Consider the following 23,605-nt stretch of genomic DNA (forward strand, 5'->3'; position numbering starts at 1 on the left):
CTGGAAGAGGAGACCCTTAGGCAGGGCCTGAGCTGCCAGTGGAGTTTGGGAAGAAATGAAGAACTAGCAGGTGGCAGACAGGTGAGCAAAGGCATGAAAAACATGGAACAAGAGGAGTTAGGGAGGGATGGGTTGAGAATTCGCTGTTATTCCCTCTTATCAGGAGACCCTCAAGTTCTATTTTTCTAGTACTTATTTTTAACATGTCTCAGTCAATAATGACTTTTTATTTTCATTTACTTTTTTTGAAACAAAATTGAGATTCTACAGCAATTCCTTTTGTTTCCTGCCTTTTTCACCTAATATGTATTTCCTCCCCTCCATTACAGATTTGGGGGGCAATTTCAGGTAATTGATGTCCCTGTTCTTAGGTCTTGTTTTGCTATATTTATTAATCACATTTTTAAAAATCACACTTCATATTATCTTAGGGAGTTTAAGGGTAAATCCCTTATAAAAATCAAAAGGTCTTTTGAGAAAGTGAATGATCACCTCCCAGTTTATCTTTGCTGTTATCCCAGATCAGTCCTGCCTGTACTGAATTAGGGCCCAGAGAGACTGTGGGAGCCTTCTCAGCAAAGGGAACTTGGCGGGACCTCCCGCTGACCAGGGGCCACCAGGTGACATTTTGCGACTTGCTTCCCACAGTACTGCATCTGGATCGATGGCCTCAGCGCCCTTCTGGGGAAGGACATGTCCAGCGAGCTGACCAAGAGCGACCTGGACACCCTGCTGAGCATGGAGATGAAGCTGCGGCTGCTGGACCTGGAGAACATCCAGATCCCTGAGGCCCCGCCGCCAGTGCCCAAGGAGCCCAGCAGCTATGACTTTGTCTATCACTACGGCTGAGGCCAGAGCCAGAGCCGACGGTACCCAGCAAGGGACTTGGGGCCCAGGAGGAACACTCACAGTCTGGTGCCTTGTCTTTTGCTTGTACAGAATCTATAGTGACCGTGGTGGCCAGTCAATGCCAGTCACTCCTCATCGGACCACCCAGAGCTTCCTCTTGGTCCCTGTCCTCTCTGAGTCGTGAAGGCAGGGTGCTCTGCCCTCCCCACCGCCGTGGAGCCTGGGGTCGGGCCATGAGGAATACACAGCAGACGCCCTTGCCTTCCAGGCCAGGAAACTGCTCTGGAGCCGGAGTTAACAACAGCCACTCACCTTTGCTTCCTGAGCCTGCTCGCCGGTTGCCTGGATCCCCAAGTGGGCAAGAGCTGGCCCAGGAAAGACTGCCCGCAGAGGACAGACGTGCTGGGCCTGTTGAGAGCCTTGGAGAGGATGCCTTCGGGTGACCCGTGCCTGTGTCTCAGATCTAAGTGGAAGCCTCGGCCTTTGCTGAGTAGATGCCTTGCCCTTGCTTTTGCCGTCTCTGTGAGGGCTCACTCACCCCGCCTCGTCCAGGGCCGACGTGCTGCTGCTGCTGCTGTTGAGGTTCGGCTCTGACATCTCTGGTCTCCAGAGCCACCAGATCCTCTTGGCCACGCAGTTCTCCGGGCAGATGGACATGTCTCCCTCCCAGCTCTCTGTCTCTCATCCTGGCAAGTCAGAGACATGCAGGCCAAGTCCCACCCTCTTAGTCTCAAGGAAGAGCCCAGGGGAGGCTGGGGCCCAGACTGCGGTGAGGTCACTAGATTCCACTCCTCTCCCCCTACACCTATATTTTTTCCTTCCTTGGGGAGAAACCTCCCACCTAGCCTGAACTGCAGCCCCTCTGGACCTCGGGAGGTCTGCCTCCCCTTCCTCCCTCCCCCAGCGCTGTGGTTTTTGCCGTTGGCGATGATTTCAGGGAGCCGGCTGGGGCCAGCAGAGGCCACAGCTGTGCCAATGAGGCTTTCCTGGTGCTGCAGCACTTGTCAACCACACGCACAGCCTCTCTCCTTGGAAACGTGTGAACATGGTGGCATTCAGTATTGGTAGCCTAGCCTGGTGGGTACTGCCCAATGAAGAGTGTACTGTATATTTTCTTTATTATAGGCCATACTTATACAGACGTGTATATATATTTATATAAGATCTACCTATCACAGGATGGAATGTCTGAGGGAAAATAAAATGGGAGGCCAAAAAAAAAAAGTAACACTCCCAGTTGTGAGCCAAGATCGTACCTGAGAGTGGCCAGGAGCCTCCTGTCAGTAACCATGCTTTCAATAAATACTCTTTCATGTACAGACTGGTTCCCATTAACAGCTGTTTCTCTATACTTGCTCCCTGCCCATGGGAGCGTTCACCTTGACAAGCCTTCATTTCATTGTGTCTGGGAGACACGAAAGCTTTAGATGGGGCCCTCAGCTGCCTTCCCAGAGCCCTTTCCTCCTCTTCAGCGACTCTGCCCCCACCACGCACATGCCTGCACACACACACACATGCATACACACCTGCCTGCTGGTTAAGGATGCTCACAGACTCACACCAGGACAGTGCTTTCTGCTCAGGCCTGCTGGGTACAGCAGGGAAAGGCATCCTGTACACCCTCGAGGACATGTCCTCCCTCTCCTCCCTGCCAGGGAACAGCTCGAGTACTTGTGCCTTACAAAGAAGACATGTTCTTCACCCTGTGTTGCCAGTGCTTAGTGCCCAGCCTGCCAGCTGGTGTTCTACACTGTCGCTGTTGCTCCAAACCTCAGCCCTGGTAGCTGGGAGGCTTGAATGAGGGCGATGATGAAGTAGATACTTTATCCTGCCTCTGAGGGAGAAGGGGGTGAAGACAAGCGCTTTCAAAAGGCATAGAAAGTGCATGCAGCCTTCGGGACTGAATAAAGCCAAGAGCTTGGGTGCCATTGTAGGTGTTGGTAAGTGCTGAATGAACGAATGCCTGGAGATGCCAGCTGGTGGGGGCAGGGCAGCAGCGGTTTGCATAATGAACTGCTTACACTCTGGCCTTGAGCCTTCTGTTCAGAGAGGCCAGGGAGCCCAGCTGAGTCAATTGCAAGGACTCCTGTTTCCAGCCAGCCTTAGAGCCGCAGATCCAGAACAGGCCAAAGAGGGAAGGCAAGAAGTCCCAAACTGGGCCTCACTCTGCAATCCTAGCCTTCCCTGGCCTCTCAATGGTTCTCTCTCTCTCTGGACATGCTCTGCCCCTTTTAATCCATCCTGAAAGGTGAGCAAGATCTCAACTCCTTATCTAGCACTTTTGGGACTACTGCAGCTTACCCCTTGGCTGCTTTTCCAACCATGGTTTTTGTTAACTCTCTTTATAAACACGTGGGCCCCAAGCCGGGCTCCAGCCTTCTCTTCACCTCCTTATTTCCTCTGTCTGGGATGCTCTCCCCTTACTTAACTTATTGAAATTGAGATCATTCTTACAAACACAGAAAATGTTTCACGAATGTTTATTATTTATTCCCTCCTGTGGATCTTCTAAGTCCTAAAATTTAATGCCTCTGACATCACTCCCCAGCTGGTTTGAGCTCCCAGAAGAAAAAGCCCAGGAGAGCTCTAGCTCGATGTTTCCATTGTTGCCCAGCACTGTGTTGGAATAAGGTAAATACTTAATTTGTAAGTAGGTGACTGTTTTCTGGCTGCCGACACAATGGTTGAGCGCAGGAGACACGACGACCCGCGGCTCCAGGGCCTCCTGGGGAGCGAAGGCGCACAGCGCTGGGCTCCGCAGGCAGCACGGGAGAACGGACCCTCCCTCTCCGGCGCCGCCCCGCCCCTGGCACCGCCCACGGCCCCGCCTCTGGCACCGCCCCCGCCCGACCCGCGGCCCCGCCCGCCCCGCCCTCAGTGGCTTCCGGCAGAAGTGCCCTCCCGTGGCGGCGCTCGGCCCCGCACTTCCGGCAGAAGGATCTGGGCCTGGAGCTCCGGTGGCCGCGGTGAGTGGGTGCGCGGCGGGCCTTCCGCGCGCTCCCGGGGCGGGGTCGGGGGGACCCGGGCAGGGCTGGGAGCGGGGTCCCGGCCTGGCAAGGCGCGCCGCGGCCTGGGGTCCGCCCGGGTCCTGCTCATCCTGGGCCTCGGTGTCCCGGTCGTAGAGGGGCCTGGGCCTCCGCGCGCGCTCCCCACGGCATTTCCCGAGCACCCGCGACGTGTCCCAGGCGGGCATCACGCGGACCCGGCCCTGCACTTGGAGAGGCCGCATCCCGCGGTGGGGTGGGAGTCGGGGATGGGCAGTAAACACGTGGACAAACAAGGAAACGTCAAGTAGTGGGAGGTGCCCCCCCACCCCCACCCCTGCGCGCGCCCCGCCCAGGATGTTCAGCCAAGCAAAGGTCTGTGGAAGAGTGTACTGGGCAGATAGGAGAGCAAATGCAAAGAAGAACACAGGCTTGATGTGCTGGACAAAAGGCCAGGGGCCAGCGTGGCGGAGATGGAGGAGGGGAAGATGAGGTTGCAGATGTGGGCAGAGGCCAGAGGGTGAGAGGCCTTCCTCTTCGGCCTGCTGAGGAGTTGGGATTAGCCCTGTGAGGGCCTGGTCTGCTTTCTGTGCTGAAGCCGCCTCAGCCACTGAATGGTGGACTCCAGGCTGTGGAGGAGGAGAGGAAGCAGGGACACCAGTTAGGAGCCTTGTTAACTTTGAGAAGGTGCTCCCTGTGGGCTGGGGTAGTTATGGGGACTTCCTGCAGGTGGGGGACCTGGACTGGCTCTCTGAAGGAAGGGCAGGATTTGAACAGTGGAGGGAGGGCATAGCGGTGTTGGAGGAGGAACCACACTGGAAGGCAGAAGGTGCAAGAAGTTGATTCACAGGAGGGTACAGACTGCCCTGGCATGGGAGCCCTGGGGGAAGCCTGGGAAGGGAGTGCCAGGAGAAAGCTCCCTTAGTGCCAGCACGCCCCGTGGTTGCCAGTGGGACGTAAGCAGTCAGTCTCAACAGGGAGCAGTTTTGCTCCCCAGGTGGCATCTGGAGACATTTTGGTTGTCACAACTTGGAATGAGGGAGAAGAGATGCTGCAGGCACCTAGTGTGCAGAGACCAGGGATGCTGCTAAACATCCTCCAATGCACAGGACAGGCCTTCTCCCGATGAAGAATTATCTGGCCCCAAATATCAAGAATGTCAAAGTTGGGAAACATTGGTACAGAGAAAAGAGCATGGGCCTGGAGTTCTGTTAGATGGGGGTTTGGTGCCCATGTGCTCCACTCCCTGACTGTGTGAGAGGAATCTGGCTGTGTGGGGTGGAGGCAGAAGCAGAGAGGACCATATAGGAGACCAGTGCATCCTGTAGGGCAGGGAGCATGGTGACTCGGATGATAGTGGTGGAGGTCAGGAGATGGCACCCTATTTGGAATGTTTTTGAAGGTAGCGCTGACAGTATCTGCTGATTGAATGTGGACCGAGGGAAAGAGAGGAGTCAAGGGTGAGAGCAAGATTTCTGGCCTGAGCAACCAGGTGATGGTGCTCCTGCTGAGGTGGGAAGAGGAGGTTTGGACAGAGGGTGGATGACTCCTGGAAAACAAGAGTCAGCCCTGCAGGCTACGTGTGAGACACCTGATGTTAGACAAGCAAAAAGGACAAGGAGGTAGTTGGATATTCTTCTGGAGTTGAAGAGGTCAGAGGGAGGGGTCCACATTAGGGAGATGTAAGCTTACATTTCAAGGGAACGAGATCACCTAGCACAGGAATTCTCAACCCATTGGATACAACACCCTCTTTTTAATGACAAATATTTCAGTAACAACCCCCCTTATCATCCTCAAATGAAATTTATGGTTAATGAAAGTGGCCTACACAGAATTTTTTTTAAAAATTGATGCTGCCCTAACCATAATACAAAAGGGAAATAAGAGGAGAGTAATTGATAATAAAACAAAATGTTTCAATATGTGAGTTCCTGGGCACTGCCATCCTAGAAGCTACAGTGAAGCAGTGGGCGCTTTCACCTCTGGTAGAACCTCTGGGAATGTGAAAGTCACAGTGCAGACGGCTGCAGCCATGTCTGTAGATGAGCTCGGTTTTCCAAACTGGGAACTTGTACTGTTTTATCAAAAACAGTTCAGTCTCCCGAGTGTACACGGTAAAGGTATTCTTGGACATTTTAGTGCCTAGTAGACCCGTGGGAAATTTGCTGTGTGTTACATGTGAAACAAAGTTGGGTTCTGAGTTCGGGGAATTATAAATAGATCTTTCACCTCCGTGAATGTGGAAGTTATGCAGGATGCCAAACAGTTCTTATTTATGTGGACAGCCCCCCCCGCATCGTCCCCACTCACTAGAAGCTAAGAGAGTCTCCCCAAAACAGCACAGGTTTCCAGAGTTTCCCGAAGAGAACCACAGCCTAGGTTGTCCTTTGGGCAAAGTCTTGTGCCAGCTCCTGGTTTGCCTTGGGGGAGGGGGCACGATAAGCTGGGTTCCAGAGTACACAACTGAGTGTGATCTCTCCTTTTAGGAAGGACTGGGGGTGGGAAAGGTAAGGTGTGTCTGATCACATCTGACCAGATGGTTCTAGGAAGGCTTCCAGAAGGCGGTGGCAGGGAGGGAATGTTTCAGAGGCGGAGGAGAGGGGGGAAGGAGGGACGCACAGATGAGACAGCGGGTGGGTCACACGAGACCCAGGTCCACTGGGCCCTGAGCCTGCGTCCTCTGGACACTCGTTAGGCTTGGCTGGATTGAGAGCGAGGCAGGGAGTGGTTTCTTTGGTTTCCTTTGGCAAGACCCCAAGGCAGGCACCACCTCCGTGGGGCATGGGAGGTGTTGGTCTTCTGGTTCATTTTCAACACCTTAAAGACCAGATCAGTGTCCTGAAAATCACGTGCCCTGTCTTGCATCAAGCCATCAGGGAGTGCACCATGTGCCAGGTGGGTGTAAACTGATGTGGACACTGCAGCTCCTGTGTGTGCGGAGCCCGCAGCCCCTTGGGGCACACAGCGAGCACACAGCAGGGCTCACACAGGCGCTATGGAGGACAAGTAGGGGACCCGTCAGGGGGCGGTGCTCCCTGAGGAAATGCCATTTGAGCTGGAGATAAGTAGGATCCGCTGAGGAAGGAATGAAGGGTGGGCAGAGCCTTCAGCTCCCTTGGGCAGCAGGAAAGAGCCGATGTGTTTGGGGAAAGGAAAGCTCTTCAGCGGGACAAGAGCCCGGCCGGGCAGAGCAGGCCTTCTTAGCCAGGGAAGGGTTGTGGTCTTTACCGTAAGAGCCCTGGGAGCCGCTGAAGGGCTGCAGTCTGCTCTGACATGATCAGATTTACATTTTTAAAAGGTCACTTTGGTGGAAATTCATGGAGAACAGCTTGAGGTGACAGGAGAGTGGATGTGACAGGGAGCTGTGAGTCCTGCAGTCCTGTCCGCGCCGCTCCCCGCGGGCCAGGGCGGGGGTGGACGCGTCAAGGAGCCCTCCCCCTGCCAGCGCCACCAGAATGGCCTTTTCCTCTTTCTAGCCTCAGCCCTGGGGTCCGGCGAGCCGTGTATGCAGTTGATCATGGAGAGGGTCGGCTCGGGCCACCAGCCCCTTAGGTGAGGACGGTGCCTGGAGCTCAGGGGACGATTCCGGATCATGGAGGCGGCGAGAGTGCCAGCCAGGAGACGCGCTTGTTGAAAGTCGCAGGTCCAGCTTGACTGGCCCTTCCTGAGGGTCCTGCGGGCATCTTCAGGAGAGGTGCCGCCCCACAGACCAGAGCCAGGGAGCTGCAGCTTCCACGGATGGGGAGGTGGGCCCTTGACGTGGCCTTCGTGTGGAGGGCCGTGTTGACGCTGGGGCTGGTCCTTCTCTACTACTGCTTCTCCATCGGCATCACCTTCTACAACAAGTGGCTGACCAAGGTAACACGGGGGCCTCGCCGGCCCGGCTGGGTGAAAGGTGCCCGCGGCCAGGACTGCAACACCCTCCAGTATTTAAGAGCAGGGAGGCACAGGCTGCAGCTAGTCAAACGGAGTCAGTCACACCAGTGACGGGGCAGGGCCACGCCAGGGAGTCCCCTTAAATATTGGGATGAAGGGGAAATCAGGAAAATGGGAGAGCTGGGGACGAGTTGGGGAAACTTGGGGCCCAGAAGGCCTCTCGTACACTGCACAGCCCTCAAGAGCCGCTGAAGCAGCGCCCCTGCCACCAGGCAGCGGCAGGGAGCCTGCGGCGGCAGTCAGTAACAGTGCCTCCTGTGCTTGGGCTCCCTGCAGAGCTTCCACTTCCCCCTCTTCATGACGATGCTGCACCTGGCCGTGATCTTCCTGTTCTCTGCCCTGTCCAGGGCCCTGGTTCAGTGCTCCAGCCACAGGGCCCGTGTGGTGCTGAGCTGGACTGACTACCTCAGAAGAGTCGCTCCCACAGGTAGGTACCCTCGGGCTGGCCGGCCACTCACACCCAGCCCAGCCCCAGGGTGGTGGGAGGAGGGAGCCCACCAAGGCAGAGGCCCGGAGCGGAAGGAAGGAAACCTCTGTGGCTTGAAGCTTAGGCCCGTCCCCCTTCACTCCTCTCTGCGGCCTCCCCCACCCCCACGGCTGCCTCTTACTCCCAGCCCGGCTGGGCAGGGATGGCGGAGGATGCAGCCGTGGCTGGTTGGTCCCACACCCTTGAACACACACTGAACAGGTACCAAGGCCTGGAGACAGTAATGAGCAGGGCCCGTTGTGCCTGCCCTTGGGCAGCAGAGGGGGCGCTAGGGGGCCGCGGAGCACAGAGGAGGGAACCAGCTGGTGGCCGGGCTGGGAGGATTTCCAGGAGCAGGGGCTGAGTGGGCTGAGACCTGGAGGGGTGGTGGGTCCCCTCGGAGAGCAGGCGTTCGTGTGCCTGGGAGAGGTTTGGTGCGTGCGTAGGTCTGAAGGTGTCTCAGCATGCTGAGGACCCGGTGTTGGTGAGAGGAAGCAGGAGAAAGGTGAACTGAGAAGGTGGCTGGGGTCAGATGCTGGAGGACCAGGTCCTCCGAGAGGAGTGTGTGTTTCATCCTGAGGGAGATGGGGGCCACGCAGTTTCCAGTAGGCCGTCATCAAAATCAGATGAACACCCCTCCCTCATCAGGCATTGTTCCAAATATTCAGCAAGTGGGAGCCACACTGGCTGCAGCCAGTCAGAAGGAAGACTGCTGCCCTAATGCTGAAGCAGTCCCTTCCCATTTCTGGGGGCCAGGAGTTAGCCCTTCAGTTGCTGGGTAGAAAGGAAGGCCTGAGGGCCCCGGAGAAAGCCAGGTGTACAGGCAAAGGCAGGGCCACGCAGGCGCCTCCCAGAAGTGCGCTCACCACTGGCACACCCGTACCGGCTGCCCTGGCTGCGTGTCCGGTGGGGGCCCCGTGTCTCCACAGCACTGGCAACGGCGCTTGACGTGGGCTTGTCCAACTGGAGCTTCCTCTACATCACTGTCTCACTGTGAGTACCGGCCCCGCCCACCACCTCCCTTGGGGCTCAGGTTCTTACCGTCTGTCCAGCAGGCTGTCTGTGTGCCTGGTCAATGGGCCAGCCACCACACCGCCATCTGGGACCCCCTCCTTGCCCTCTCCGCTCCTCCCTGACACCCAGCAGCTTGCCCGGAAGCCGCCGGCCTCTTCAGTAAGCCAGGCATGGAGGAGATGCTGTGCCTCCCCACCAGGCGGCCTGGGGAAGCTGGGGGCACAGACGCAGTGGTGACAGGGCAGCGGAGAAAGGGGCACAGAGGGGCAGGCGGAACAGTTATTTCTTATCTCAGGTTTTGTGCTTCCGTGAGCACAGTCACTGCCTTCTCTCTTTCTCCACTTCTCTCATTCTTCCCTCCTTAACCTGTTCTCCACTGAGGGACAGGTACATAATAGGACTCGGGAAGCTCAGTTTCTCCCTGGTGATAATCAGAGGCCTCTTAGTCATAGATTTCTTTCGATTAAAGGTCAGGTATCGGCCCAGACGACTCAGGCTGCCTTGCTCTGATCTTTGTATCCAGATTGCCCGCTGGCCTCAGGGAAGTCAGGGTCCCCCCCACCCCCGGCCTCTTCCAGCTGACTGTGCCGTGGGCTCTTTTCTTGGCGGTGGGTCTGCGTCCAGCAGTGCATCAGGGGTAATTTTCCCTTGCAGGTACACAATGACCAAATCCTCGGCTGTCCTCTTCATCCTGATCTTCTCTCTGATCTTCAAGCTAGAGGAGCTGGTGAGGCCCCAGCTTTCCTTGTGTCCCTCCTACCCCCACAGATGCTAAGAATAGAAAGGGGAACCTGAGCAGTGGCTTGTCACTGCCTGTGACCGAGGAGATCAGCCCAGCCCAGGTGGCAGTAACTCACTGAGGAAGTACCTTGACACAGGCCACTACTGAGAATATTTAGAAACCGGTGTGGCAGGAGCAGTGACCAAAGGAAACAGGGTTCAAGGACGAGGGGCTGGGGTAGCGGCTCCTCCAGGCTCCCCGCTGTGCAGCAAGAGCCCTTTGTTTGCTGGGTCCAGGGGGCGGTGAGGCCACTTGGGGGCCCAGGACAGCAGTGGGGAAGCACCATCATGTTTCAGGATCTTGGGTACATGCCCCTGGATGTCGGTTCTGATACATCGATGGGAAGGGGATGGCCAGGACCCCAGGGTGGGGTGGGTAGAAGGATGTCTCACCCCGGGGCAGCCAAGGTGGCTGTTGACCCCCAGACTCTGGGTGCGATGAACGCGAGACCCGCAAGTTGGTCACAGCTGCTTCCCAACCTTTCAGCGGGCGGCACTGGTCTTGGTGGTTCTCCTCATTGCCGGGGGCCTCTTCATGTTCACCTACAAGTCCACGCAGTTCAACGTCGAGGGCTTCGCCTTGGTGCTTGGTGCCTCGTTCATCGGTGGTATTCGCTGGACCCTCACCCAGATGCTCCTACAGAAGGCGGAACTCGGTGGGCGAGGAGCCCGGGCCCCAGGCAGGGTGGAGGCGGGCTGGGCCGGGCCGGGCCTGACGGCTCACCCACGTCCCTTTCTGCAGGGCTCCAGAACCCCATCGACACCATGTTCCACCTGCAGCCACTCATGTTTCTGGGTCTCTTCCCTCTCTTTGCTGTATTTGAAGGTACGTGGGGTCGTCCACCTCAGTGCAGCAGAGCTCCCATCCCATCACGGTGGTAGCTGCAGAGGTTACAGAGATTAGAGATGGTGGTCCCTTCCCTGGCAGTGCCCGTTTTCGGGGCTGGACAGACACTGAAACCAAGTGGCTAGAATCCAGCATGATAAATGCTACATAGAAAGTGCATGTAAAACACACCAGGCGGTATGGCGGTGAATGCAGACAGCCCTAAAGGAATGACGGGGCTATTCTGACCATTTTAAACACGTTAACTCCTTTAGTACTCCCCAGAACCACATGTGTCAGTGCTGTTACCACCCCCTCTTACAGATGAAAGAAACTGGGACAGAGAGAAGTAACGATAGCCTTTCCCAAGGTCCCATGGCTCATAAACACACCTGGATTTGGGTACAGCAACTGGCTTCAGGGTCCCTTTCTTAACCATGATGCCTTCTTTCTCTTAGAAGGGACACAGGGTCACGAATTGCTCCAGTATGGTGGGATGGAAAGGCAAGTCGAGGCTTCCCAGACAGGGCATTGTGGAGAATGAAGGGGATTTTGACAGCCTGATGGGGGCGGGCGTCCCAGGAAGTGGAAACAGTAGGTTCAGACAAGGGGAGATGAGTGCGGGATTGGCGTTGGCCAAGTGCATGTTTCCGGAGCAGGGGGCCAGGGAGTGGGGGAGGGGAGGGGGCGGCACACAGGAGCCCGGGGAGGTGAGCAGTTCCCTTCTGCTGTCGGCTCCCAGAGAAGAGGCAGGGAGATTTGTCAGGGTTGGGGGAAGGGGGGGCACCCCCTTCTTTTCCCCCGGTGTTTTGGAATTAGTCTTCTCCTCTCTTGTCTGTTTATCCTTCCTCCCAGAGTCCCTTCTGTCCTCAGGGTCATTACAGAGTATTCTGTCCCACATCCATTTAAGTTCCAGGCAGTGAAGCATCTCAAACCTCTTGGAGAAAATTATTCTGCAGCCCCGTTGTCCAGGAAACTTCTGTTCTGCAGCCTCATTTTTTTTTTCCCTTTTGAAATCTCTCTCCATTCCTTCCTTATGCCCCCTGCACCAAACACCACACTCTCCCTCCCTTCCTGGGTGTTTACACCATTCCCCATCTCTGCAAACCCTCATCCGAGAGCCTCTGGTAGTCATCACTTAGCAAAGCTGCATGGATTTAGCTCCTTTAATCTTTTCTGGTAAATTAATCCCCCAAGCGCCTTCATTACTTATGTTGCTTTTCCCCGAATTCCCTTCAATTTGCCGATGCCTTTGCAGTACTGCTGAGCCCAGCACCAGACAAGATGTCCTACCTACATCTTGCCCGGAGGAGGGGGGGGGGGGCCTGTCACTCTGCATTTCTTTGGTGCTTCCCTCAAATGTCACATTATTCTGCCAGCCTCCCCCTCCCACGAGTGTCCATTTGCCGAGTCCAGGGCTCAGCTTCACACCTGCTTCTGCACCAGGTGCCTTTCCTGTAGGGAATAGAACCGTTCTCAGGTGGGCAGTGTCGGAGGGCCAAGCATCCTTGGAAAGTCTAAACACAGCTTGGTGTGTGGAGGCCTGTGTGGGTGTCTCTGGAACAAGGGACCATGGTTTTGTCGTATCTTTGTGTATGTGTTTACTTTCTTTTTTTTTTTCATCAAAGGCTTCTTCATTTCTGTTACTGTGGTTTTTTTTGTTTTGTTTTTGTTTTTTATAAATTTATTTATTTATTTATTTAATTGGCTGTGTTGGGTATTTGTTGCTGCACACGGGCTTTCTCTAGTTGCGGCGAGTGGGGGCTACTCTTCCTTGTGATGCGCGGGCTTCTCATTGCCGTGGCCTCTCTTGTTGCAGAGCATGGGCTCCAGGCGCGTGGGCTTCAGTAGTTGCGGCACATGGGCTCAATAGTTGTGGCTCACGGGCTCTAGAGCACAGGCTCAATAGTTGTGGTGCACGGGCTTAGTTGCTCCGCAGCATGTGGTATCTTCCTGGGGCAGGGATCGAACCCGTGTCCTCTGCATTGGCAGGCAGAGTCTTACCCACTGCGCCACCTAGGAAGTCCTGTGTTTACTTTCTGAGAACTGTTCTTCAAATTACACTGTCCAGTCTAGTCTCAACCCTTTCATTTTACCAGTGGGGAAACTGTGGGCCAGAAAGGAGGCATGTCTCAGCTAAACCCCACAGCCGTGTAATTAAATGGAGAAGGTTTGTACGGATAGAATTCGTCCCTGTTTATAGGTGGCCCACCTGACAATTAAGGGACTCTTCCATTGGCCCAGGGCATTGAGAGTCCTCATGTGATGGGCTGCCCTGTCTCTCTTTGGCCCACTGGGTAGCACAGCTGCCAAGGCCACATGAGGTCACCCTACCCCACCTCTCCTCCCCCAAAGACCGGTAGGCACGTGTGTGAAGGAGCAAGGCGCTTCCTCCTGATTTCCTTTGAGGTGCCAGCCCCCTCTACTCTAGCCCGGAGGCTCAGAAGCCCCCCCTTCACTCCCTGTTAGGGTCTCTGGCTTGTATTGCCCCTGGGCTCTCTGGCAGTCTCACTGCTTCCCTGGTTTCCCCAAGTCTCAGGCCATCTGCTTGGGATTCTCTGACACCTCCCGTCCCTGTGCTCCGGGCCTCAGATAGGCAGCAGGTGCAGTGAGTGTGCGGTGCAGCTATGGCAGACCTCACCCGGCCGCTGCGTAGGGTGAGGCCGCCCAGGCAGGCACTCCCAGGACGTGGCCTCCTGCTCTCTCCCCCCATTGCTTCCAGGTCTCCATTTGTCCACATCTGAGAAAATCTTCCGTTTCCAGGACACAGGGCTGCTCCTGCGGGTACTCGGGAGCCTCTTCCTTGGCGGGATTCTCGCCTTTGGTTTGGGCTTCTCTGAGTTCCTCCTGGTCTCCAGAACCTCCAGCCTCACTCTCTCCATTGCTGGCATTTTTAAGGTACTGTCTTGGAGGTGACCCCAGTCCTGTCTCAGAGGAGAGCCCCCTGAGGCTGTCCCAGCTCCTGCATCCCAGAGCCCTGCAGAGAAGAGATGGAAGTGCCTAGTCAGGGTGCTGTGTGCCCTCCTCTCACCTGCACTCCCTCCACCACCACGGCCCTGTGAGGTGGGGTGGGCATCCCTGCTTCACAGATGGGGAAATAGACATGAAGAGCACCTCGTACCCAAGGATAGACAGCTAGGAGGTGGCCGAGCTGGGATTCAAAGTCAGGTCTGACTCCACTAGGCCTGGGACAGGTTTACATTTTAGCAAGAATGCCAACTCCGATCATATGGCAGTGGCCTAGAGCCAGGATTGAGAAGCCCCCAGTCAGACTCATTAGCATAGAGTTCTGTGATGGATTGGCAGTGTCTGCCATGGGCACAGTAAGGAATGGTTATATCATGTGTGCCCTGTGTTTGCTGATCCTGCCTTTACTGCTGTCTAGCTGCACCCTTGCCTTCTCCTCTCATCACTTCTCCCCTTCCTTCCCCCACCAGCTCTCACTCCTTCCTGCTCAGGGCCATGGACCAGGCAGACACTGATGCTGGAGCAGTGTTGCGTAAAGCCAGAAGTATAGGGCTCCCAAGGGTCTTGCCAGCCGAATGATGAGGCATAAGCTGTGCTTCTCAGAATGAATCATCTGACAGGTCCCATTTGCAGCCAGTGTGTATGAAGAACCCTGTGACCAGTGTGTGTCCCATAGAGCCCAGTGTGGCTGTATTCCCCCATGGCAGCAAAGGCACTCCATCCACAAGTGCCTTCTGGAAGGGCAGCTGTCCTTCATTCCTGTGGACATGGCTGTGGGCTTGATACCCTGTACTTCCAGCCTGGATTTGGTTTGCCTCTTTCAATCCTGACAACCCTGTGAAAAGCACCTCCCCTGCTGCATCTCAGTAACACAAAGAGAGGAAAGCATCCCAGGCTGGTCCCCTGAGCTTGGGCTTCCCCCTTCACCTTGCAGGCCAGCCTGCCCAGGCCCCAGGAGTGTTAGCAGGTCTGGCTCTACCCTGTGGGTGTGCCCAGTGCCCCTGCCCTCCACCCTCCTTGCAAAGGAGCCACCTCCTCCTACTGAGCACAGCCTCTTCCTGCTTCTCTGCCTGCAGGAAGTCTGCACTTTGCTGTTGGCAGCTCATCTGCTGGGTGATCAGATCAGCCTCCTGAACTGGCTGGGCTTTGCCCTCTGCCTCTCGGGAATATCTCTGCACATCGCCCTCAAAGCCCTGCACTCCAGAGGTAACCTGAGCCAGTCTCTTGATGACGTTCTCCCCGTGGCTCTTAGCCCTATGGATTTCCCCTCCACCGAGCCCTGCCGGGAAGAGGCAGGTGGCTCTCGACTCCCCAAAGCAGTTGCAGTCTGGTCTGCACGGTTCAGCTGCCCCTGCACTGGCTGTTCCTCTCACTTGGGAAGTTTGCCTGGTGATCAGGGGGTGGGTGGGAGCCTGGGTGACTCAGCACGTGCGCGCGTCAGGCCACACCAAGAAAACCAGTACTTGCTCTGTAACTGGGCCGTCTCTATCCCCAGGTGACGGTGGCCCTAAGCCCCTGAAGGGGCTGGGCTCCAACCCCGACCTGGAGCTGTTGCTCCGGACCAGCCAGCCGGAGGAGGAGGACAACGAGGAGGAGGGGTACTTTGTGGCCCAGGGGCACCAGTGACCGTCAGGGGCCAGCTTGGAAGCAGGCCACTCCCCGGCCTTCACACCTGTCAGCAGCTCCGGACTGGGTGGCTCCTCCCAGCCGCTGGGGAGCGGCGGGCAGGGCAGGGCCGGGTGTGTCTCCCAGGCTGGGTCTTGGAGAGCACACGGTGGGGCCAGGGCAGGGAGCTGGTCAGACGGGGGTGAGTGCCAGGCCAGCCCGCGTGGGGATCAAGTGGTGCTGGCATCGCAGCAGGAGCAGGGAGTGGGCCGCTCTCAGCTGCTTGCCAGGCTCTGAGAGGCAAGATGGTGATTTCAGAGGTATGACAGGTTTGGACTGCAGGCCAGTTAGGAATGGGAGATGGAGAAGCTGGGCCTCGTCACCTGGAGAGCGTCTTTTCTCAGAGAGCAGAACTATTTATAGTTTGAAAATAAAGGTTTTACGGTCCACTGGCCACCTTGTGTTGCCTGGAGGTGTGGGGGCAGGGAGGGGCGGTGTGGGCCTGGCCGCTCCCCTTCTTTCCCTGCCTGGGGCCTCCCTCTAGGGACTGGTCATACTCCAGGCCTCCCATGCCTCTCATGCTCCTGTTTGAGCCCCAGTGCCCTCTCTTGGGGCCCCATCCCACCTGCAGGCAGGAAAAAATAGGTACTGAGTTTCATATTCTGGAACTGTAATGCTTTCACAGCCTGATTTGAATATTGACTCTGTCATTTACTTACTAGCTGTGTGACCTTTAGCAAATTACCTAACCTCTCTGTACCATGGTTTTTTCATCTGTGAAGTGGGGACTAATTATCTCAGAGTTGTTCTGAGGATCGAATCAATATTGATAACAGATTAAATGTTATTTAAGTATGTATTTTGAAAACCCTTTAACAGCCATGGAGCCAAGACCCTAAATGAATGGCCATGGTAGGATTCACGGCCAGCACTGTATGCCAACGTGCATGTCCGTGGAACATACATGGAAGGGTTATGGGCCTCTGGGACCTGGGCCTTCTGCTCACCTACCTTGGACAAGTCCCACCACCCCTCTAGACTGCAGTCCCTTTTATAAAATGGAGAGGGAGGAGGCGAGGTCCCAGCTGCGATGTGCGATGGTTCTGAGGCCTGGCCTGCTCCACTGCCTTGTGAGAGCTACTGGCCTGTGGTCCTTCCAGGCACAAGTGCTTTTAGGCGCTCACAGCAGGTGGCACCATTGCATCACACTTCTGCTCCAGAGCTGCCTGACCTGCCACCACTATCCGAACCCAGGCAGGGGTCCTGTAAGGAGGACCCTCCCTGGTGTTTTCGGGTGGAGAGACCAGGACGGGACTTGTTATGGATTTTTCTAACCACACCAGAGCCACAACAGCCCAGTTCATCAAGCCTAGGAGAGCGTTAATACTTTAGAAATGGGTCAGCAAACTATCTCCACAAAGGGCCAGGTAGTAAATATTTTTCGATTGGGGGCCGCCCGTACGGTCCCTTTTGCAGCTACTCAAGTCTGCTGTTGTAGCAGGAAAGCAGCCACAGACATAGATGCAGAAGCAAAAGGGCGTGGCTGTGTTCCAGTGAAAGCTTGCTTACAAAACCAGGGTTTGGCTTGCCGGCTGGAGTTTGCCAATCCCTGCTGTAGAAGAATCGTTAAGAATGACTGAGTCCCACTCTCAGTCTTAGAGTGGGAAACTGAGGCCCAGGAGGGGCAGTGTCTAGCCTGAGGTCCTCAGAACCTCTGGGCTCAGAAGGAATTAGAAGTAAGGTTTCCAATTCAGCTTCACAATGCAGACTTCTCCCGCAAATGGAGGTGTGACACCCAGGGCTCCCCTGAGGTGGTTTGTTATCTGGTTCCGGCACTTCTGCCCGCCTTGGATTCTGCAAACTCAGAGGCTAGGATTAAAGTAAGTTTCCGCTCCACACCGGGTGACATGGGGAGAGCCTGGAAACAGGAGGGGCTGGGGGCCTCCCTGCCTCTGCCAGAGAGGCTGCTTTGGATGCAGGATGCTCAGGCAGTGGGGAGAGACTGCCAGAGCCCCGCTGGCTCAGGTGGATGAGAGCGTCCTGTCTGCTCCCGCTTCCATCACCCTCTCCCCACACAGGGAGCAAGTGCTGTCTGGTGCAGTAATTACAGGGTGCAGAGCGGGGGAGCCCCCACTACCCGCATGTTAGGTTCAATGACAGCCCCTCACTTAGCGGCAATTACCAGCCAAGCCTAGAGGAGGGCTCCCTCTCCTCCTCCCCAACCTGGCTCGCCCAATCGCCTGGCCTCCTGGGCCAGACAGCATCACCCTCAGCTCCGAGCCCTGGAAGCACCCATGCTGTCCGCGGCCATTGCATCTCAGGGCTGCAGCATCGCCATGGCAACCCAGTGCTTGCACAGGTTGAAGGAAGCTGAGGATGTGACTTGTCTATCCAAGGCTGTGGTGTCTGTCCCCATGAAGCCTCCAGCTCCCGGGCTTCTGCTGAGGAGGGAGGAGGGGAGGAGGGCTGACCTACAGGTTCAAGTTTTAAGTGCTTACATGGTCACTGCCTCTCCCGGGGGCCTCCAGTGGAAGGAAGGTTAATGCCCCCAATATATGAGGATGTCTGCAGTCGGGGGCGTGGTGGGGGTGAGAACAAGCTAGAGTTTGCCTGTGGGAGAAGGTTGAGACATCAGGCTGGACCTGGAATATCTTCATCTCCATTCTGGTACCTTCTCTGCCAGGAGGGCTCAGGGGATCACATCCCATCTGTTTCTACTCCATCTGCTGAGAAAAACCTAGAAATTCCAGTGGCTTGAGAGTAGAGTTACGTGCCACCAAGAGGACTATCTTCGTGGTACCTGCCACAGCTTGCTGCATCTCGGACTAACTATGGACTGAGTTGGGTCCCCAATTTGCAGTCCAGAGAGCTGAGGGTGGGGACTCCCAGATCATCCATCTGGGTTGACAGCATTCATTGAGCACTGGCTGTGGGCCAGACACTGCTGGACCCGGGATAGAGACGTTTGTCCTTGGAGAGATGGCAAATGGGGCCATCATTCCTCCCAGCCCAGAGAAGCGTGGAGGTGTGGGGGACGAAGGAAGTGGGGAGGAGAACAGAGTGGACATTCACCCTTCGCTTTGCAGGCCTCTCACAGCGGTTATTTAATCGCTAACGGTACAGTAGGGATTGATTGTACCTATTTCACAGCTGTGGAAACTAAGCTCATAGAGGTTAAGCACAATAGTGCATGAGAACACAGCCTCGGGCCTCCACCAGACCGTGTTCACGTCTCCCCTTGGCCCTGAGCTTAGCTGTGTGTCTTGGGCATGTTGTTGATCCCCTCTGAGCCCGTGTCCTTTTCTACAGAGATGGAATGATAATATATAGGTATCTCCTAACGAAGCTGTTGTGAAGGTGAAATCGTGTCTGTAAAGCAGTTAGCACATACTGAGCACATAGTAATAACCATTCAGCAAATGTCAGCCACAGGGAGGTGGCATAACTTGCCTGGGTGACAAAGCAAGTGAGAGGAGGAGCGAGCACTGGAGTCCTGGCCTTTTGAGGTTACCATCCCTGCTGCAGTGCCTGGGACAGTGGAGACACGTGATATTTGTTTCACAAAAGCATTTCCAATAGTGGAAACTAAAGTGGGGGTTTTTCCAGGTTCTAGGGACCAGTCTAACTTCTAAATGATTTGCCCTACAAGAAGAGGCTGCTCCCCCCACCCCGTCCCTGCCAGCCGCCCAACCTCCCATCCATCCCCGTGAGCCTCCACCCTAATCACGTAGCCCTGACATCAGCCAGGCCCCTTTGACCTTGCTTTGCAATAACCAATTAGCTTGACTTCTGTTCCCATGGTTATGTACAGTTTCATTGGCAACTAGTACATTTCCCCAGAAACAGGCCCACAGCCCTAGTCCGGCTGGCATGCTGCCGTTGGGTTCATCTTTTTCTCCTGGATGTCTGATGAGAACTCTCCTGCTGGGACAACAGAGGGACAGAACAGAAGCGGAGGAAATGCATTCAGATGCATTCAATAAGTGTTTCTGGAGCATCTACAACACAGCCTGCCCAGTGAGAGCTGCTGGAGGTACAGAGGCATTGAGATGCTGTTGCTGTCCTCAAGGAACTTTTGCAGGGCTTTTAAATCTAATGGGTTCCCTGGGAAGTATACTCAGAGGGAAAGATTAAAGTGCAAGATGTTTAGAAAGTGGTCTTGGGAAAAACACCTGTGGAAGGGAGGCAAAGCAGGCAGGTTTCAGCAGAGGGAAAAGTCGAGCTTCGAGGCAGTTCCAACAAGGCCTCAGTCAACCCCATGGGGAACTCTGGAGCTGGGATGACCCTTCACCATTGTCTCAAGTTGGGGTGAGAGAGTCAGACCTTCACCTGCACATTGATCTGTCATTGGAATTGGGCCTACCCTGGAAGGAGGCATGACCTTGGGTAAGGCAATTTTCTTTCAATCAAGACAGTCTCCAAAGAGGGCCAACCATCCTAGCCACACTCCTAGCGACTGGAGGAGTAAGTCTTTCATTCCCCAAGGGGGATCTGAGCAGCCCATCACAGCATCCACGATACACAGGGTCCGCAGTCTGGCTTCAGGGACAGCCAGGGATCCCTGAAGAGGGAAGCAACAACTGGCACATATGTGTGTTTTTCTGGGGGATGGTTTCTTGAATCCCAAAAGATTAAGAACCACTAGTCTAGGGAAAGCCAGACTTGTCCAAAACTTCAAAACATTATCAGAGATGCACACTGTTGGTGCTCAATGAATATGAATGGATGGATGAAGGATGGGTGGATGGATGGATGGATGGATGGATGGGTGGTTGCCATACTAGAAGAATACACAGGAGGCAGGGAAAAGGAACAACCAATTCTGCCAGGGGCAAGAGGAGAGCAAAGATTCCCAGGAGCAGCTGACCCTTTTGAAGTGAGACTTGAAGACTGGAGTTGCCAAGCAGACAAAAGGACGTAGGCATACCAGGCAGGGGCAAGAGCAGATGCAAAGACCCAGGTACGAGTGAACATGGGGATGGTGTGTTTTGGCAGCATAGGAATTAGTTCACTGTGGCTGGCCACAGGTGCGCATGGGTGAGGGGGGTGGGGTGTCCCTCCTTTGAAAAGCCCACAGGTCCCAAGGAGGTATCCTGATAGGAATTGCTCAGGTCGTTCTTGAACAAGCAGGTATCTCCCCTTTCCCAACCAATACAACAATTGCCCCAGTCTCCAGGTGGGGGGAGGGGGAAGTCCTAAAGATAATCCCACACAAGTGAAGAGCATCTGGTCATTTCCCACCTCCTCTCCCATCCTTCTTTATTCCTGCAGTCCATCCCTGGGAGGTCAGTGTTACCAGCTGCGCCACTTTCCAGAGGAGAAGCAGGCTCCAGAGGCCAGGTGACTTCCCCAAGGTCACTCACCACTCCCTGGCTCCCAAGGCAGCCAGGAGCCCTCCCCGCGGACTCACACCTCCCAATGCCCTGTTTTCCACTTCTCTGCTCTGCAGCCCTCCCTGTTGGGATGCCCGCAGTCTCACCCACCTCCTGGGATTCGGACCCTCTGGTTAGGGGCGCACAGAATTGCACTGTGAAGAGGACCAAGGGCCTGGCTGGGGCGGCATCCCGCTGGCCATGTTTTGCTCTGGGAGGAATCCCCCACTGAGCCAGAGCCTCCGTCCTGTTCTCGGGCTGCCCCATGAATTAAACATGCCCCCGTGGTTAACTCAGTAATGCTTTTATTAATAGTTAATTACTCAGTGCGCACTGGGGAAATGAGCCTCACTCAGGCCTCGTCAATTAAGGCAGTGATCTCGTGAAAGAAGCCAATGGGAGTTCCTTACCCCCTCCCGTCACCGCACCTCCTGACTCGCTGGCCCGTTTAGTGGTGCTAAACGATGGCGGACTTGGGGGTGGGGGGCGATTAGGGGACAGGGGCCTTCTCAGGTGGAGGTGGGAAGTGGCGGGTGAACATCCTCTGGTTTCCTCTGAGAGAAAGGGCCCGACGAGGGTGTGGCGAAGGGTCAGCTGGGAGATGTGATTCCCGCAGCGTGGCAGTTGTTATCAGCCTGTGTTCCTTGTCACTTCTGGGGACTCAGCGAGGCCCCCAGGGACTCCTATCCAGGGCAGGGCCATTTCTCCCAGGTGTGGGACTCCCGGGCGGAGGGAAGTGGGTCTCAGGACTCCTGCCTCCGAGCACCGGGGCTCCCTCCCCCACAAGGCCTTTCTCATTTCAGCAGTGTCAGGCTTCCCGGGCTAGGTTTTTGTTGTGGCAGAAGCCAATTTCCCGTCCTGGTTTTGCGGCTGAGCTGGATAAGGGGTTTGTTCTAACCTGGTTTGACTTTTCTAAATTTAACTTTCTCCCGTGTTTTGTTTCCCCGGAGACAGGAAGCCCCTCTGTTTGTCTTCCTGAGAAATGAAAGCCAGCACCTGCTTTGAACCTGCTATGTGCCGGGGCCTGTCCCTGGTTTATGTTGACTTGTTCTAATGTTCAGCTGCGCCTTTGGGCCAGTGACTCTGCCTCCCTGAGTCTCCATTTCTTCAAATGAAAATGGAGATAATAATACTACCTGTGTCTGGTGTACTTGTGATGATTAGATGAAGTAATAGATGTAAAGTGCTTAGAACCCTGCTGAACACATAGTAAGTTCTCTCTAAGGGGCAGCTGCAATGATTAGCTCCTTCACAACTTCGCTGCCATTTTACAGATGAGCAAGTCCTTGGCTTGCTCAAGGACACATGACCCAGAACTTGACGTTGCCTCCCATGGAGGCGAAGTGGGGAGCCAGTCTCGCTTCCAGAAAAGCACATTGGCCAAGTCCCAGCAGCCAGGAAAGATCGGCCCTTCTGTCCCTGAGTGTGATACAGAGCCTCACCAAGGCAGTCTGGGATGAGACACAGGAGCATTGGGTCCGAATTCTGCCATACCTGCTAGCTGTCACATCGGCCCGTGCAGCCTCCTTTTCCACTTTGGGCAAAACAGGCTCTTGGTAGCACCTACCTCCTTGCACGGTCGTAAGGACCTCTGTTTGAAAGTGCCTGACACCTCGTAGCCTTCTTTGTGAGCACTCTGCACCTGGGATAACAAACCTTGCTCACCCCCTCCCGGGGGGTGTTGGAGGCCCCCTGGAGATGACAGGCATTCATCTGCTTTCAAGCAGGAAAATGTGAAACAGGTGAGCTGCTGCTGTTCTCAACCAAGGCCACTCAAAGGCGGCGGTCTTCAGAGAGCCTCTGGGGCTAAACACCGCCCTCCTGGATGCGACGCCCCCTGGCCTGATGAGGGCTCTCCTGGGACAGGTAATGCAGAGAGCTGGGGACAGATGGCCTCCCAAAACCCAAGCCGGCCACAAAGTGCCTTGCAGGTGAAGGTCAGCCTCTCTGCTGTGACACACTCCCCGCCCCACCCCACCCCCAAAAGGTCAGAGCCACACACGGGCAAAGAGTCTGGGGTGGGAGACTGAGGAGTGAGGCTCCGGGTTCATCTGTAATATGTAGCGTCAGATTTAAATGTCACTGCTGCAGGCGGCTGGCCCGGGTTCCCACACAATGGGCCACGAGGGGCGCCTTCGCCGCCTCTTCATCTTCCTGGCGGTAGCTGACCAAAGGGAGGGAGATTTGGTTTCTTAAAAAACTAAACAGTTGTTGAGCACTCTGGTGTTGCCTGGGCAACAGCCGAGGGGGAGAGAGAAGCATCTTATTGTTTAAAGTTATTCTTGCTCGATTTCAAAGGGTTGCTCTGAAAAGACCTGAATTCTCCAAGCAGCCGGGCTGGTCCTCTCTCTCTCTCTCTCCCCTGGCCTGGCCAGTCGTGCAATCCTGGCTCCTGTCCTCCCTCAGCCCCCAGCCGCACTTCCCAGTCAGGGGCTGTGGGAGGGGTCCTGGCTGAGCTGGACATCAGGGCCCCGGAGACAAGTTCCCCTTCTGTACCCTGTGCGTTCACCCCCAGGACCGGGGGCTCGTGTGGAATAAACACACAAGCAACAGGTCAGCAAGGAGGATCCGTGCTCTCTGACCATGGGATGCTTTTCCAGCACCCCTGACCTGGGATATGGACACAAGTATGGCTCTGTGACTTAGGGGTCAGCTCCCAGAAGTGCCTGAACTTGGTCAGGGTGGGGGTGCAGGGAGCCCTGGCCATATAATCCAGAGGTGGGCATCTTGGTCCTCAAGCCCAGCCGGGGCCAGACAAAGGTGACCGTCATGCCAGGTCATCGCTCGGGGGTCATGGCTGAGT

At 55.6% G+C, this 23,605-nt stretch overlaps 2 protein-coding genes across 4 annotated transcripts in view; both read left to right on the forward strand.

The window, feature by feature from the left end:
- The window catches only part of ELMO2 (engulfment and cell motility 2), a 37,364-nt gene extending 35,196 nt beyond the window's left edge, over nt 1-2,168 (forward strand). For all 3 annotated transcript variants that reach the window (XM_057702989.1, XM_057702991.1, XM_057702992.1), the window contains one exon: nt 649-2,168. In XM_057702989.1, the coding sequence (XP_057558972.1) occupies nt 649-849 (201 nt within the window). In that variant the 3' untranslated portion in view covers nt 850-2,168. The remainder of the gene's footprint in view (nt 1-648) is intronic.
- A 1,579-nt stretch (nt 2,169-3,747) lies between these two features.
- Nucleotides 3,748-16,552, forward strand: SLC35C2 (solute carrier family 35 member C2). The gene is made up of 10 exons (XM_057703322.1): nt 3,748-3,815; nt 7,313-7,694; nt 8,049-8,199; nt 9,168-9,231; nt 9,907-9,979; nt 10,520-10,688; nt 10,775-10,858; nt 13,581-13,756; nt 14,902-15,031; nt 15,321-16,552. Exons 2-10 carry the CDS (start codon nt 7,575-7,577, stop codon nt 15,449-15,451), a joined length of 1,098 nt encoding a protein of 365 aa, XP_057559305.1. The 5' UTR covers nt 3,748-3,815; nt 7,313-7,574; the 3' UTR covers nt 15,452-16,552.
- Nucleotides 16,553-23,605: the final 7,053 nt, after the last annotated feature.

Source organism: Hippopotamus amphibius, chromosome 12 (assembly GCF_030028045.1).
Source record: "Hippopotamus amphibius kiboko isolate mHipAmp2 chromosome 12, mHipAmp2.hap2, whole genome shotgun sequence".
NCBI classification, from domain to species: domain Eukaryota; kingdom Metazoa; phylum Chordata; class Mammalia; order Artiodactyla; family Hippopotamidae; genus Hippopotamus; species Hippopotamus amphibius.

What these genes read in the sequence shown, in the direction of transcription:
- SLC35C2 (XM_057703322.1), top strand. Translation starts at nt 7,575, where the DNA reads ATGGGGAGGTGGGCCCTTGACGTGGCCTTCGTGTGGAGGGCCGTGTTG. An exon ending in CCTACAGAAGGCGGAACTCG is followed by an intron (nt 10,689 to 10,774) that starts GTGGGCGAGGAG and finishes CCCTTTCTGCAG; the next exon opens with GGCTCCAGAACCCCATCGAC. An exon ending in CAAAGCCCTGCACTCCAGAG is followed by an intron (nt 15,032 to 15,320) that starts GTAACCTGAGCC and finishes CTCTATCCCCAG; the next exon opens with GTGACGGTGGCCCTAAGCCC.